The sequence below is a fragment of the Opisthorchis viverrini genome (assembly GCF_000715545.1).
Source record: "Opisthorchis viverrini unplaced genomic scaffold opera_v5_26, whole genome shotgun sequence".
Classification (NCBI taxonomy): Eukaryota; Metazoa; Platyhelminthes; class Trematoda; order Opisthorchiida; family Opisthorchiidae; genus Opisthorchis; species Opisthorchis viverrini.
Window position 1 is genome coordinate 1,213,318 of NW_008751683.1, and position 16,541 is coordinate 1,229,858.

General features: G+C 41.9%; 2 protein-coding genes across 2 annotated transcripts in view; one reads left to right on the forward strand and one right to left on the reverse strand.

Moving 5' to 3' along the window:
* T265_12967 (hypothetical protein) overlaps positions 1-16,541 on the reverse strand; it is a gene marked incomplete at both ends in the record, with an annotated part of 26,485 nt that continues 9,944 nt past the window's right edge. The window contains 8 exons of the mRNA XM_009166516.1: positions 1-58; positions 3,945-4,072; positions 9,472-9,752; positions 12,622-12,673; positions 13,883-14,088; positions 14,187-14,233; positions 14,696-14,773; positions 14,907-15,137. Of these exons, the coding sequence (XP_009164780.1) occupies positions 1-58; positions 3,945-4,072; positions 9,472-9,752; positions 12,622-12,673; positions 13,883-14,088; positions 14,187-14,233; positions 14,696-14,773; positions 14,907-15,137 (1,081 nt within the window). The remainder of the gene's footprint in view (positions 59-3,944; positions 4,073-9,471; positions 9,753-12,621; positions 12,674-13,882; positions 14,089-14,186; positions 14,234-14,695; positions 14,774-14,906; positions 15,138-16,541) is intronic.
* The window catches only part of T265_02275 (hypothetical protein), a gene marked incomplete at both ends in the record, with an annotated part of 17,162 nt that continues 15,361 nt past the window's right edge, over positions 14,741-16,541 (forward strand). The window contains 2 exons of the mRNA XM_009166479.1: positions 14,741-14,811; positions 15,604-15,658. Coding sequence (XP_009164743.1) covers positions 14,741-14,811; positions 15,604-15,658 — 126 coding nt within the window. The remainder of the gene's footprint in view (positions 14,812-15,603; positions 15,659-16,541) is intronic.

The window sequence follows — 16,541 nt, forward strand, 5'->3', positions numbered from 1 at the left end:
AGTCTGTATAATCGTAGTCGCTTGTTTTATACTACGGCGGTTTTGGAAACTGTTAGTTCTATTGTAGTTCACAGTAAGTCAGAAGGACATGTAAGTATGGACACCGGTGTATTGAGTACACGCGGCCAAACTGGTCCGCTATCGTGGCAGGCGAGCAAAACAACTGAGTCACACATCCAGTCAACCCACAGCGCTCACGCGAGCCAACCAATCGGACACATCCAATCAGCCACTCAAGTCACATGCCAGATCGATGGTGGAACGACGAACGGACACACACACGTCCAAACTGACACACCGAAGCAGCTACTACAAGTTCTTATTAACATGGAGAGGAAAATGGGGTTCATTTAAGTGAGAAAATACGCTCTAATCTCGGTATCCTTGCCACCACAATTTTTCCCGAAGTATTATTGCATGTTACTTAATGTGCTGGTGCATTTATTCATCAAGCCTGAAGTGTGTTTTCATTCGGAATCTTACAGGAAATTTATCGATTCTTGTTGCGCGTCAGCTACACCGAGGTAGTTGTTACCCCTTTCGCAAGTTCTTGGTTGGAGAAAACATACAGAGACATCAGAAAATCAAGCGAATTCTCGGCAGCAGATTACTCTACGACGGATTCGTCCAATCATGTCGAACTGGACCTAGTCTACTCAAAGTAAGCAAATAAAGCTGAATAACCCACCCATCTCAACAAAAAACAGTTTGACACCCCGTGAGGTCAAGCCCAGCGACCCCCTGAGTGTCTATAGTAAATGCTAAGATGAGAATGCATGGTCAAAGACCGCGTGGATGTCAATCAATGGCAGTAAAATTTTATGTGATTCAATGGCAATGAACGCGCCAAACAAGCTTATCCCTAGATCAGGCCCGATCAGTAGTAAGCACGGAACCACACACACACAGATAATCCTCGTACCTCAATGATGCCACAGCCCAGTTCACATCATGGCAACGCGCTGAAAATGTCACCTCGGCTGACAGTGGTGCATCGGCAACCTAACTACTGAGTTCAACTGAGAGAAAGTGTTGCTTGAGAGCTAAATGACGCTCTTATTTCAAGAGAGACGTTTGTGGGGTATGAAATCAACCTGTTGAACTGTTTATTCCGCTGTTACCTTCATTATTATCATCGACGGAAACTCACCGGTAGTTCAAACTGGTGCCAAGCTTCTGCACCACGTTGAAAAAACGATACAGCAACATTGAGTTAAAATAATGGGAATAATCGGGACAAAGCCCTTTCCTAGAATTATACACCATAGGACAGCAGCGAAATAAACACATGAACTGCACATCGGGTAGAGACACCAATAATAGGATGTCCGGTCTCTTTGAGTGTGTTTTAATAGAGTATCAATTCCAAACTAAACACAAAGGATGACAGAGGGCAGCCTCATCGAATTCCACTACTTCTGGAAAAACGTTTGGATAGTTTGTCGTAAACGCTGATTCGAGCCGAGGCTTTAGAGTAAGTAGTGCACTACCCTCTGCTGGAATATGCTTTGACGTGCTATTTTGTATACGGAGGAAAGACCCATTCGAAAACAACAGAAACAGCTGTTGTTAATCGGCTGTATGTGTGGCGCTCCTGACGCAATTCGAAGGTGACAGCGATGCAACTTCAATAAACATGTATACATACACGTATATTGTACTTCCAACGCTATCTTGGATCACCTCATACTGGTTGCAACTCAACCCATGCACTCCTGGATTCACCAGCATCTTCTTCAGATGAGGGTGATATAATCACTTTGGCTCCGTGGTTTGTCATCAGTAGAATAGTGTTATGCAGGACAAAGGCATGCTTTGTGTCTGAACAATGTACTACCGAGAAGAAACTAGTCAGCACAAATTAGCATTACGTTTGAATTATGATTGAAATGCCCCACTAAGATCTCAGTCTATCGAACTAAGCATTCTAACTTTGCACTGAAGTCACTAGCTGTTAGATTTATATCTGAACCCTTCTTGGTGAACGTAAGACCGGTTAGTTCACGGCTATACTAGTGTAGCGGTAGATACCACTGTTGAGGAATGCGAGTGACCTGTTTATTCGTAACTTCGCTTCGCGTCTGTCGGAAGTTGGAGTTTATTACGTAATTTGTGGGACCGCTTTGTAGCATTCGTTTACAATTGCTTGATAGTCAGTGAATACCCAGGAAGGTTCGAGAGGAAGACGGATATACGGTTTTTATAAATAAGATGCACATGAGATGTTAACTTTCATGTCCGGTAGTTTGCAACTGTTTAGTTGGTGTTTTCTAATAAACAACTCCACGGCAGAGGGCCACACTAACCCCAGAATCACAAATTGGGTAGCTGTTAGCACGTAGATGACGAGGGTGCCATAAACCGGTAAGTGTACTCGATCCTTTCCGTTCGAGTTTCCGAAGTACAGCGAATATCAATCGACAATTTAGCTGAAACGTACTCCGGAGAATTCGCAGCAAAAAAAAATCAAACGCCAAAAGCTGCACGAAAGACGAGAGGCGGGGTTTGAATAGCGGACGGAAAGCGACAGATTTAAGGAATAAGATGCAGTAGGTAGATACACCGTACACATGTGATTGGCTAGTCTACAGCCTCGATCCACATAAAAGGAATGCTCAAGTGGTCTGGAAGAAAGGTTAAAAGATAACATTGAAAGGTGGAAAGGAATTAGAAGCCGTATACTGCACTGGTGCATGCATCGTATAAAGCAAACCAGTAATGCAGTCATTCAACAAACGGTGATGCATAGAAGTGCCCCCCATTGTGTACTTCAAGGTTGTCTGCGGAGCAACATTCTATGAGGGTGTTAAAAACATAGACAGAAAGACAATTAGAATTCTGAACCAAAGTCCTCTGCACAACATCCTGACGACAATGTACTGTTGGGTGAAGCAAGACTAGCGGATACTCTTAATTTTAGGGAACATGGAGCCATCCATGTTCCTACTACCAAACCAGAGGCTCAGGGAATCGCGTGATGTGAGAAACTCTCTGAATGTGGTGTTGATACCCTTTATTATTGCTTACATGGGTAACCGAGATTCGCGCGCCACACTGCAAATCCAGTATCTTTCCCCATAATCTTGTCTAGATCTGGTACAATACCAGTCATAAAACATGAAACGTGCACATTGTAGCATATTGATCGGACGGCTTGCCGTCGTCTGTCTAAAGCTTTCCGCTTGTGGAGCGATTGAACTCTACCTTGGAAATATTCATTATATCGGATTCATTCTACCTCAGTTTGACAAACGTGAACCATTCAGGTGGATACGGTGATCAAGTCGCTACAGCTAATGACAGGGAAATGAATGAAATTTTGGGGGCGGGAGGGAGAGAGGTTGGTTGTTTCCAAGACCACAATGTCGCTGAACTCTGTGTGATTTGCCCTATACACCAGCCCTACAGATGACACTCACCACAGCAATCAAAGTCGTTCGTTACAGTTTTCAGTGCTTCACCTACAGGTCATGCACTGTCTAACTTGTGCTATCATCCAGCCCAAGCAAACAGGTCACAGCGACACAGTCGATCACCTTACCTACAGATTACATGCAAGCCGAGTCAACTCAACTGGTGCAGCCGAATCAACCAATCAGTTAGGAAAGCAGTTACTTTGTATCGCTCATTCGATGTTCTCAGGACACGCGCTATGGGTTTACGGTGCTCACTACTGTCTTGTCAACATCCAGCTAAAAGGACCAGAGTCCGATCGCTTGATGAGCGGAATACGGTGTTTGAATCTTGTCTTTGCAACGAATACGTATACGCTGCAAAGATTCCCCAGACCTAAAATACGATGTATTTCTATACAGTGATATCGTGTCCATGAATTCTGGATGAGTGTATCATCTGCTCGCTCAGTTTCGGACCTGCGCTTTTGTTAGTCAACGTTGTTCTTGACGCTCAAGCGCCCACGCGAGCAGTCTGGAGTATGTGGTTACAGGCGGGTCGAATGACGGCAGTGTCTGGAATGAACTGTAATTATTAACAACTGATAACAGAAAAAACCAGAGGCTAATGCATCGGATGAAAAGGGACAAAGACATTTCCTGAGAGTTAGCTTTGATATCTGTGAAACAAGAATTCGAAAACTTATCAATAATCAAGGGTTTTTACTAAACTAACGAACTCAGGGGTTTTATCACTGGCGCTGAGTGTTGTAGAACCTCAAATTTGAAGTCTTCTGGTGAAACGCTGCCTTTTCTTGAGGTCTCAGTTGGAAAACCTTGTTTTCGGACAACTTGGTCACGAGGTTATACCGAACGTCGTTCTATCTACTTGCCTGAACTAAACAGTATTCATTTTGTGGAAAGAGACACTAAGTAGTATCGAGCCTCAAGTGGGATGAAAAATATTCTGAGCCACGAAGCCGATTCGGCATGTTAAGTACAGAAAATATGGCGATACAAAAGTCGACCATTCACAACTTTCCCATATTCCATGCAGGGAATAAAATCAGATTATTATTTTGAAAATAGGCTGCCATAAAATCATGTGTACTTTTTAAGTAATATGACGTAATATTTACTAGTTTGTTCAAGGCTCTCTCACAGCGTACTGTCGGTTTCGTCCTGCTTTGAACTCATTAGGCAGGGCGGAGTCTCGGAATTCCTACCAACCGTATGTTTCACTCAAACATCAGACTATAAGCAGTCGGCGTAATACACCCGATTACAAATTAAGTTTGAGTTAAACGAAAACTCAACAGAATCCAAGCAGACTTATTTCTTGATGATGTCCCTCAACCAATTATACTACAGAAGGATCATCTCACGTTTCAGCCAGTACAACATTTGAAATATCGATGTATTATTTGGAATGAAAAACTTATCCTGAGACCCTCAGGAACTATAAAACTGGTCGTTGATTGTTGAAAAGTTTCAATATATTGCGTCCAGAAAATGTGCACAGATACCTCGTGTTTTGTGACAACCCAAAAGGGATGGTGAACTTTTTGCATCGCATCCAGTTGAAGCATATCGCAGATATGTTCATGGTTCATGTTCTGTGGACTATATTGTGGTTCACAAAGCCATCAGCACGGACTCGAGCCGATCTGCGTAACTTTTAACTACTAATGAGTAGCGAAAATAGTAGCCAGAATGTAACCGCGGACCCCACTGGGATGTCAGCCACTGTACTGTGTTTGTTCCTCAGGCAAAAAACCGTGTGTGTGAAGACCGTATGACGGCAGATTCCGCAGTGTCGATTAGGAAAAAAATGTGACAATTGGAACTGTCTTTCCAGGCTTTCCATCAGATAGGTCCAGTTCTATGTGCATTTGCTAGAGGTCAGTTCGTTTTCAATGAATTTACAGGTTTCTTTTTCGCAAAATTGCATAGTTGCGCTCCGTGATCAAACCGCCCACCACGTAAACAAAATGAACTGTCTATAGTGTGAGGAGACTTGGGGATTTAAATGGAGGTTTCGTTCTGTAGGCTAATTAGATGTATGATGAAAAGCTGACAGAAGCTATCTAACAGTTTTATCCTTGTTGGGATTAATCAGTAGTGCGCATCTCAGGATGTTTGAACACTTACTCCTCAGTCATGACCTGCTGGTCAGTGGTTTGATTAACTCATATCCAGAGAGGATATGGCGTCACTAATCTAGATCAAAAGATCCGCATCATGTGGCCACCGCGTAAAAGCCTCAGCAGAGCTCCGTTTAAACTAAATTATCACCATTCCTTGGGGCGATAGTCCTTGGGGCTTCTACACCTGAAATGCAGCTTCAGTCCTTTGCTTCTACCCGACTTATTTATGCAAAGTCAATTTGTCTGTGCCGGAACGCATCAAGCTAGTAAACAGCGCAAAAAGACAATTCTTCATTTAGTGTGTTCGTTAACTAGAGATATCAAAAAAACAACAAGCAAGTACCAACATTGGTGTTGGTTGTTTGCAATAGCAATACGTTTCGGTCAGGTCAATCCAAAATTAATTCTTGGCACCCAGTTAAGGTGAGCTCTTAACATGAATAATTTGTTTTTGGTCTAGAGCATCCACTCATAGATTGACAAGATGGAATAACGGCATCGCTTGTCCATACTTCACGTACAGAGCGCCGTTTGCTGTTTCAGCTGACCTTATGTTATGTTTCGTGATGCCTACAGTTGAGTTCTTTTGAGGACATGAGCAGATGGTTACTTTTCAACAATAAACCTTGGATTTGCTTATCATAGGCCATCATTAATAAGGACTTATTTGTCAGTGGATAGCAAGCAAACGCAGTTTTTAACGTGGCTGAGGAGACAAGGGTTCAACGGAAAAAACACCCCTCACTGAAGTCTATAAAACGGAGGAGGGCGTTGGTCAGATGCCCTTTTATCTCAATCTAGAAAGGATCGGTTATCTTTGACTGGTTTATGTTGATGAAATGTAAGCTATGTATTTCTTTTTACACAGTGATAACAGACAGTTTGTTAATCATTATTCAGACCATGGCTTCCTCCTGGGTTTGCTCGATGTCTTTCTTATAACCGTAGTCTCTGAGGTCTTGAGTTGTGTTTCAGTTATAAAAGCGACTATCACGAACACCACACTTGAAATAGGACTACAATGTGTACACCTGTCAGAGATGGTATCCCAATGGCAGTATCTGTGAAAATAGATAAATAAGCAGCTACTCACAAAATACAGACATATAGGTTCCAAACCACTGATCCCCAACACATCACATCGACACACTACCGACTGAGATACCTAAGACACTTACTCACTGTCGCCTTGGCCATTTGAAAATCGCAGAGATTGCAACAACCTTGCCCACTGGATGGACAACCGGTATGGGCCAGCTTCATTACAGCTCTATCTATGAAAAATATTCTCTTGTTTCTGCCACAATTTTCTGGATATTTTATTTGGGACACAACTGCAAGTTTACCGAAAAAACGATCCACACGGTCCACATCCTGGCCACACATTTTGACCCGTTAGGTTCACCTGACCACGTTCCCTATGCCCTTTCCAAGCGACCCTACTTCGTAGCACGTAATAACGTGACCGTAACGAGGCCTTGAGAACCAGAAGTAAAATTACAAAGGAGCATTATCGCCGACAAACCAAGTTGCACCGTGGGTGGGATTCAATTATATTTTAAAAGAATAAATAAATAAATATTACACCCGTTTGCATAACCATTTGGTTAACACGGGAGACTCACATGAATCCCAACTGAAGCTCTCTTTTACGATGTAATTCTTCAACTGAGTGTGATGCACCGGGCAGTCTCATGCTTAACTTGGTGAGATATTCCGAGATATCGCAATACACTTTATAAACATAACACATTACTTGCTAGGTTGCTGGAAATTCTTCGAAAACCCACGACCTGTCGTGTCTAGCTTGGTGTTCATCAGGAAGGCTCACTCTATGGGCTACCGTCAACTTTTTGCTCCACATCAACCATAAGTGCACAAAATTGAAGAAAATCCGATAAGCCAAATAAAGGGCGGAACCGGTCGGGAGCTGTCAGAGGGATTTCGGCTACCCTGGGCTCCCATCAACTTTGTACTCTACATCAACCATAAGTGCACAAAATTGAAGGAAACCCGATAAGCCAAATAAAGGGCGGAACCGTTCGGGAGCTGTCAGAGGGATTTCGGCTACCCTTAGGTATTGTGTTACATCCACACATTAAGTGATGCTAGCCCGTGCTCGAAAAGTCCTGATTCTAGAAACCCATGAGTTATAAAAAAATTCTAGCTGAGATGCCTCCGAGTTAAACGTCCATTGTATAGTGTTCCAGTATATACTTCACGGAGCACGTTGTTTTCCGGGATGTGAACTTTTAAGTACTGCTTCTCAGCATGTGGTATTCCAAGAAACTAACGTCCCGAAACATCGTTTTCACATGACCTAATATCACCGAGCCAAAATATTTGCGAGAGTTAGCTAGATTCCAGACACTATTTGAAGAAAGATTAGTAGTGTTGGTTTGATGTTAACAAATCTGTGTTAAAATGCAAGGCAACATCACAAATCCCCGGAGATCAGTCAGCGGACATGGATCCGATGTAAGTGATTGCAATTTTTGTAGAATTCACCCTTGGATCAACATTCCTCCTCCTATCCTAGCGCATTTACTGCTATGAGTTCACAACAATGGGAAGGAACACTGGACATAAGTTTTGTTCATATTAGAACCCTTAACCGTGCCAATATTTAGACTCCGAGCACACTAGGCCAGCGCGCTACCGCCATGCCACCAGCACACGCTGGACGCACGTGGACCGACTGTGCTTGTCCAACTGTGCACAGGCATCTCATGGTCCAATTGCTGTTAATGGATGAATACATCTCGGCAGCTGGGGTGCTTGTCTGTTCGTCCAGCTTGGAAACTGTAAGAGTTTCATCACAAATTTAGATGGGATCGTCAATGCTGTGCATCGAAAATAGCACATCGATTGACGAGGAAACGTCTGCTATCCAACTGCCAATCTCGGCGTACAGACCAGCAGCCAAGCAGCGAAACCGAGCTGCCTATATTCCGTTACATTTCCAACTTAACCTGATTCAACTAAACTAACTATATCTTTGTACGACAAGTACGCGGTTATTAAAGCTGACGATGGTGATGATGAAGATGCTTGATCAAGTAAATTTCATTTAAAGCCAAATTGTGCTAACTTGTCTCTATAAATCAAGTATTGTCTGGTAAGACAGCCGGGTCCCACTGATATGCCTCAATGAGTTTTGTGGCCGAAGTGGCATTTTACAACATTATGCAGTCCCATAAGACCGATATCACCTATTGCCTGAATGATCTGAGTTATCTTTTGAAAAGATGGCTAGAGACGATTGCGTTTATCACATAGTATGTTAGAAAACCTAGTTTGTTTTTGGCTTGTCAGCGTACAAATATCAAGTACATCTTCACTCCTGTCTCGTTATCCTATTGTTTTCACCTTTTCCTTAAGTTGCTTTGATTTAAAACCCGCCCTTGTATAAAATTCAAAAAAATGAGGTCTTGCAAATTCGAAACTTGGCATTATCGCTCACTGCCGACAAGCCAATCAAAGAAATTTAGGCTAACACTTATATGTTTACCCAGAAGGCTTGATTGGAACAAAAATGGGACCGAGTAAAATGCAACTGTCGTTGTTTTAACATATGAAGTAAAAATGAGAAAAAATTCGAAAATATGACTGTTTCGAAACGAATACAAACATGGAGGAAGTTTCTTCATTTGGCTCAATCAGAGGGCGTCTGTCGACTCATGTTGAGAATTCATAGTTTTTGTCAACCAGTCCAGGTGAGACCAAACTTTAACCATATACACTGGACTGTACAAAACTCCACGTGGCATAATTTCGGAGACCACTCCAATAACCCTCGGTTTTCTCATGATAACAAATCCCGCACCAAGATCGCTCTGCAACGAAAGAAGCAACCACAGCTTAGTTCATAGCGATCTTGTTGGTTCTACATTATTTAAGATACCTTAATATTCGAGCTCAGTTTTGAGTACCTGTGTAACATCTGCTGCTTGACGATTTCCGGCGCAAAACCCATATCCTTGTCTTCCTAACCAGTAAAATGCAGGACATATACCAGATGGATAAACGGGCATTTCGACTGGTTTGACGAATTTGTTTGACGCTTGCGCCATTCCTGAAGGTGCGTATCCACCCATTTGCCCCAGCCTTTCAATTGCTTCGTCCTTAGCTTTTGGCAGTTTTGCTAAATGAATATTTTTGCCTCTAACCGCGGTCTTCAGCTGAACCAGTCCGATATCATTGCCCCATGTTTCTGAAGAAGAAAGTATATTTGGAGCAAATTATTTCTGTCAAACAAGAACATTGGCAATGAGCTTTCGAAACTTTCGCTTTTTTGCATTGAGTTGTCAATTTTCAGTACAAAAACTATCCGCACGTAAAGACCTTTGAGTGTACAGGATATCTGATTTCATCACCTTCAAACTGAAGTACGGTCTCGGTAGCACTGATGCTAAGTCAGTGACAAAAATAAACAAACATTTTCCTGCAATCTTATTGGAATGTGTTCGAGAAAGCAGATTATTTTGAAATCATCCAACCTTTAACTTCGCAACCGATGTCGGCCAGTACTTTTCCTTGGTTTGTCCAGTAGTAGTCGGTTACGAACTGGTGTGCTATTAACGTAACTGTTTTTCCAGTCAATTCCATTAATTGACCATAAAGCTTCAGATCCAACATGGCAAGAGAACTGTAAATCTGTCTAAAGAATTCGAGTATTTCACAAACCGTTCAAATTCAGTGGTCCATTATAGAACTTACGTTTTGGGAAATGTTATCGACGCTTTGGGGGAAATTTAAACACAGCATCTTCCAAACCAAGGGAGTGTGACAATAGCTTGTCAGATTCTTAAGCTTGTTGTTCTCTTACCTTAAAAAACCTCGAGAGACTAAAAAGTCACTTAAGAGCAAATGAAATGAAGGTTGAAGGATCTTTGTCGTTAGTCGATTCGACTTAAGATCTGTTTTACTCATGTACGTATTACCATCCTATTGAATCTCAGGTACTCCGGTCGCTGGCCTCGTGACTTTCCCCCCAGGTGGTTAAAATAAACGGTCGTTTTCGAGGGTATTCTTTACCGAACAGAACGATGCTGCTGATGTACACATAGGGTGACTCGCATGTCTTATTGGTCTTTATAAATAGCAACCAGATTTCGACACTCTTAATGATGATGTACGGTCTGGTTTGCATGAGAAATTAACTTCAAGCTTCGATGCCTGTGAAGCTACAATGAAGTTTGTCTAAACGCTGATTCTCGGGGCTGGCAAGGTTGGTCTCCACAAACAGGCTATGGGTCTATGAACAGCCAAGGAGAACAACGCTGGCCGATTGTTTTGAGAGTTTCATCCCGCTCTTATCCCCGTTTATTCGTATACTGGACATTATGGACCCGCTAAATGGGGACCAACCCAAATACAGACTGGGCTGCCCTTCGTGCATACCCTTTTTTGACCGGTAAAATGCACTTTTTGCTTGACGGAGTTTGACTGGCGATGCAATGACTGCTATCTGTGTGTTCAAGTATTTTCAAGATCACTATTTATTACCAATTTTTGCAATTCAAGCGTCACTCGATTCAGCAGGATCGGTGGATCAAGGAAGGCTATACCAGCGTTACGAAGTGTTTCACCCAAATTCAACATGGTCTTCATTGACTGAACACTAGAGGACGGCCTCGTCTAGAAACCATCTCTGGATGCTGTCGGTTAGGAAAACTTCTGAATTTAAATGATGTATAATGGTGTATAATGCGTACTGCGCCGAGTGTTCCAGTAAATGAGCGTAGAGCTGCATACAGTTGGACGACACTAAGAGTGCTGATTTTTGTTCGAAACATTGTGTTGAGCACTTTCTTCTTTTTGAAGAGGTAAGTTCGATAGCCTTGAGCGCAACTCTCATTGGTTTCTACACCGAATCGAAATCCTACCATCTATGGTTTGGTGTCATCGTGACCCCATCTTTCTAAGAAGCGTATCCGATGACTGGTTTGTCACTTGTCTTATTTGATGGCCCAGTAGACTAAAGTTGTGATCACTCCGTAAAATGTTAAAAGCACCTTGCTGACTCAAGAACCGCAGTTTGCTGAAAACTCTTGAACATTCATCAACGAACCTCTTGTTTAGTTGCATCAGCTTCATTGTCCGCTAAATCATTCTAACTGTTTTTTATTCAAACTGCTTTGCAGTTCCTCACCAAATGATACAGAGCAGATCAGTTGATGGATATGGACTCGTCAGGCAAACCGGATGTCTCATTCAAGTACGAGCACGCTTGTATATCTAAGCGTAATAGTACGCGTATGCCAATGGGATAGTGGTAACGAGATCATCACACAAGATCCGATATCAGATTCTGCCTGGCCAAGAGGAGACAGTTTTGATGTGTTCTAACGGGAGTTCAGTGTTTCCTCAATATGGTATGGACTAACCTGAATGGTCATGCCGGGATATGAAAATAAGTATGTTGGGAAAACGTACGTAACAGTTAGCTGGTCAAAAGTTGATGATTCTGTCTGAATGTCTTTCATCTGATGACAGAAGAAAGTAACTGGCAAGTAATAGAAGTCATCAGTGTTCCTTCATGGATTTTTTTCATTCGAGAGGAGCATCTTATATGCAGGAATGAAAATAGGTATGACTTGGAATATTGTTCAAAGAGGAGTTTCTTATAAAGAAAATGTGGTGCGAGAGTAACTACATGCAGCTTCAACATGACGTGGACGAGACCAAAACAACTATGGATAACCGTTCAAGATAATCTCCACGCGGACCGCCTCATCTTCCTTTGGAAAGATATTCAACTGATACTCAGTTGAGCCTATCGTTCACATCAAGATACTATACCATAGTGTGTAAAACTCCGATAATTTACTGTTTAGACAGAAAATGGGATTTATGGAAACTCTGAGACTAGGTCTATTCGATTAAACTTGTTAGGGTGCTGAAATGCTTACAAAGGCTTTACATAAGTAGTACTGAGTCAGGCTGCGTTGTACCTCCATTCCGTACATGATTCAAACGCTTTCATGTGTGAAAATCCACAGGAATGGATTAGGGCAAAACAGACTTCGGAAAACTCTCGAAAATGGGACATAAACAAGCGATGAACACTATTCACTCACTTTTATCTTTGATGTTGTATTCGGGTTTTGGAATGCAATGCAATACATCCAGCTCTATTCTGAATAGAAAGGATATTATGTATCCATTACGAACTGCTACACAGACAGATGTCGCGGTCGAATAAGAGCAAAATGTAATGTGGAAATTGAAAACTATTGCCTGGAACGAATGAACTAATCGTTTTCCAAGACTGGAATGAAGAAACCCAGTGTGAAATGCTGGTGTGGACTATTTTAATGGCCATTATTCAACGCACAGTACATGGGAAAATCGTAAGGCCACAATTGTAAGCCACAATTTCAGAATTTATTGATGGAACGGAATGAATTGAAATAATCGGGTGGTTACAATAAGTGCGTTGAATGAATAGATATAACCCAGGAAACACAGCCAGTCAAATTACCAAATACATCAAACAAAGTAATTTGCCTAGATATTTTGGGTGGTTGGTCTCTAGACCTCGGCAGATCGCTCCGCAATGCTGTGGTACAATTGTTTACGATTCTGAGGAAACCCACCACTGTCTCCACTTCCATCAGATGAACGAAATCTGATCGAAATCATATTTAATATGTTCCCGACTTGTACAACAATTTGGTTGACATTACACCCCGATCACCAAGTCTATCTGAGGCCACTCCAACCCTTAGTAGGTTATCCATGGACTTTGAGAAATCACTCAGTACTACTGATGGAGACAAAAAAAACTTTTTACATATCTTCATGATGAAATCTAGAGGCAAATCTGTACTGATTATCATGCAAGATAAGTCCATTGTGGTGACACATACAGAAGTCTATCCCAAACCTCGAGTTTCAAAAGCTATAACGCCCAAATGAGGTCGAAAATTCGTACACTATCTAGCTATGATCCTATGTCATGATTGCCTCCATTCCAGGTTCGGTCACTAAACCTACCTTTCGTTTGCTGAGCAAAATTATCCCCATTTCGTTCTTCCTTATTAGAGTCAGGTGAGAAAAACAAAAATTATCCAATAACTTTGATGCGCGACGTGGACCCTGTGTTGTTGGTTCCAACCTTCATAAATAAACAGACAAGCCCCTATGCAAAAGTGAACATGCTGAATTCACATGACCGAACGGGCGACAACAAGTTACTGGGTTCTCTTTTTGTCGGACTTACCCTGAAGCTACTATGGTTTGCTGTTGAGTAGAAGAGGATTAAGTTGTTTGTGTGGTTCGTTGTTCTGACTATGGCACCTTCGTACAAGGCCCAATAGAATCCTAAATTGAACTTACGCAAGTGGCGCTCAACAATACTTTCCACCTGTACTGGTTAGATTCTGACTGCGTACAGCACGATGCGGAAGTCAGAATCCATGATGGGTCAATAAGACTGCCCGTGAAAACTGTGATTTTGCCATCGCCACCAAGTTTTAGAACTCTTACCGCCCACGGACATTCTCCTTTCTTCACACCCACAAAATTGTCGCCAGGAATGTGTGCTTTGGAAAACACAAGAGAAAATTAGTTTTTTAGCTTGTGATAAAAATGCACTTGTGGTGAGACTTGAATTCACAGTTTGGTAGACAGGAACACTTACGAGGAGCCAGTGCGATTAATAGAAAACATGCGATCTTATTCATGTTTCTGAAACACCAATGAAAATGGGAGACAGTGAGGTCTGCTCTTACATACACCCTTGGTTCGAATCGTTTTTTACGGCCTACACATGATATTTGTTAGATGAAAGTCAGTCAGTCAGAATACACCTCATGATAGTCGTTAGAGTTACCTCCCTCCGTAATGTATAATACAATATACAATATATAATGTAATATATATTATACTATATTATATATATTATTATATTATATCATATACAATGTGAGGAAACCCTAATGCAAGGTCGTCCAGAAACTAAAACTCACTGCCCCGAATGACGTTGATATAAGTCGACACATTCGGATGTCGTGGTTTTCATTGTTTGTATTTTAGCGATATTTGTGAATCACCGTTTGTAATCTTTATGAGAAAGTCTCCCTTTTTGGAACCAGTAACGACATTAGAGTTGTCAACACAGAAAGCAACGTAGGAAAAACAATTTCTTACCCTTTCCATGTATCGCGACATCTCGAATATCGTAGCAAATGAAACATGAAGTGGCCTGGTTCAACACATTCAGTTGCCCTGAAACATCACAAACGAAAGATTCAGCTGGGTTCCAGGTGAGTCTCTCGCAAAACCAAATTTGTTTGCAAATGAGTGTATCTTGGTAATTTCTTACCCTCTCACTGGCGATGGCCACTCTCTTTACTTTAACCTTGCTGAAAACTCTTCGACAGCAACCTTGTGAGTAGTCTCCTTTATGAAAATATACTGCGATTTCTCGAATATCGTGCCAACTGAATCAATGAGGCGGCCTGTGTGCAGTACATTCAGTTGTAGAATACCATAAACGAGAGATTCAGTTGAGTCTCTTGTGAAAACCAAGATGATTTGCAAATGAGCGTATTTCCCCAGTGCAAACTGTTTCCAAATTACCCATTTTAGCCTTCGTGGCTTTATAAACCGTATGGGAGTTTGCTAGGCTATGAACCCAAGATCGAACCTCTGTCCTGCTCGTCTGTTTTGACGGCCGATAATTCAGTCCAAATTTGCGGGCCAAACAAGACCGCTCACAGACGCGGTTGTCATTTGCTCGATGACAGATACTCAGGGAAACTGGGTCTATACAAGTATTCCATCGGTATAGCGAATGAGGATCTAGTGAGGTCCGATAGTACCCACATACCTGTCACACCCGTACCTGTCACGAAACTTTTGTTTGTCTATCGCATTTGTGAGTATTCGCGAAGTCCTACTGGATTCATATATTCATTTCTTACAATGTTTTGCAAAGCGGTGGAAACAATAGTAATCTAAACTACGCGGAAATTTTTCTAGCCACCGTAGCTAATTTTGTCCACAGGCCGAAGTGGTGGCATCCGTTAAATCGTATGTTTTTTTTTGAAATTTAGACTTCCTAGCAAGTGGTCAACACAGATACTGATAACACTGCACGACACTGTCACGGTAATTCCAGTTTTGTGTCTATAATCACTACAGTATATAATTACACAACTGAACAGTTTCCGTTACCCTACGGGTGAAAATATCGTGGGAACGAAACTGGTATGCCGACGAGGCACTCAGTAAGAACTTACTCTGGAGTATGTTCAGACAACTGACGAGGACGCCGTTGTAAACACATGAACCTTCAGTGCTTACAAATCATTGGTTTAGAGTCAGTAGACGAACAGTATTTGTTCACAAATGACCTATAAACTAATCACATATTCACGTGACTGATCGATGACTTGTTTACTCTAAGCGAAAAGGCGCTATTATGTTCGATGGTCAGGCTTCTCACTTCGTAGACTCCAAGTGATTTGGGGATAAACGAACAACCAGATGCTCTTGGTTGAAGTGTCAATTTCGTAGTTTTACTGGAAAGCCAACAAAACTACTACCATGTAAACTATGCAGTCTATAGTCGTTTGTGTGTTTTCTGTCAGGTAACGTGCGCAGTCAGTGGCAATTGACCATATCATAAACAGCCCGTGAACAATATTGTCATTTATTTGAAGAGCATGGTCGGAAACTTAAAAAGTGAATGCAAACGACGAGTGTAAAAGGGTAACGGGAGAATATGAGAAAAAAGAGAGAAACGTCTCATCGATTTCTGCAACTGAATGTGCTGCACACAGGCAGCCTCATGTTTCAGTTGGTAGGATATTCGAGATATCGCAGTATATTTTCATAAAACAAACTACTCACAAGGTTGCTGAAAGCACTTCGACGGCCCACGACCGGTTTCGCCCTTCTTGGGGCTTATCAGGTAGGCGCTGTCCCCGAGTTTCCATCAACCTTATGTTCTACTTGAACCCAAATTGCACCGTTTTGGATAAATACATAC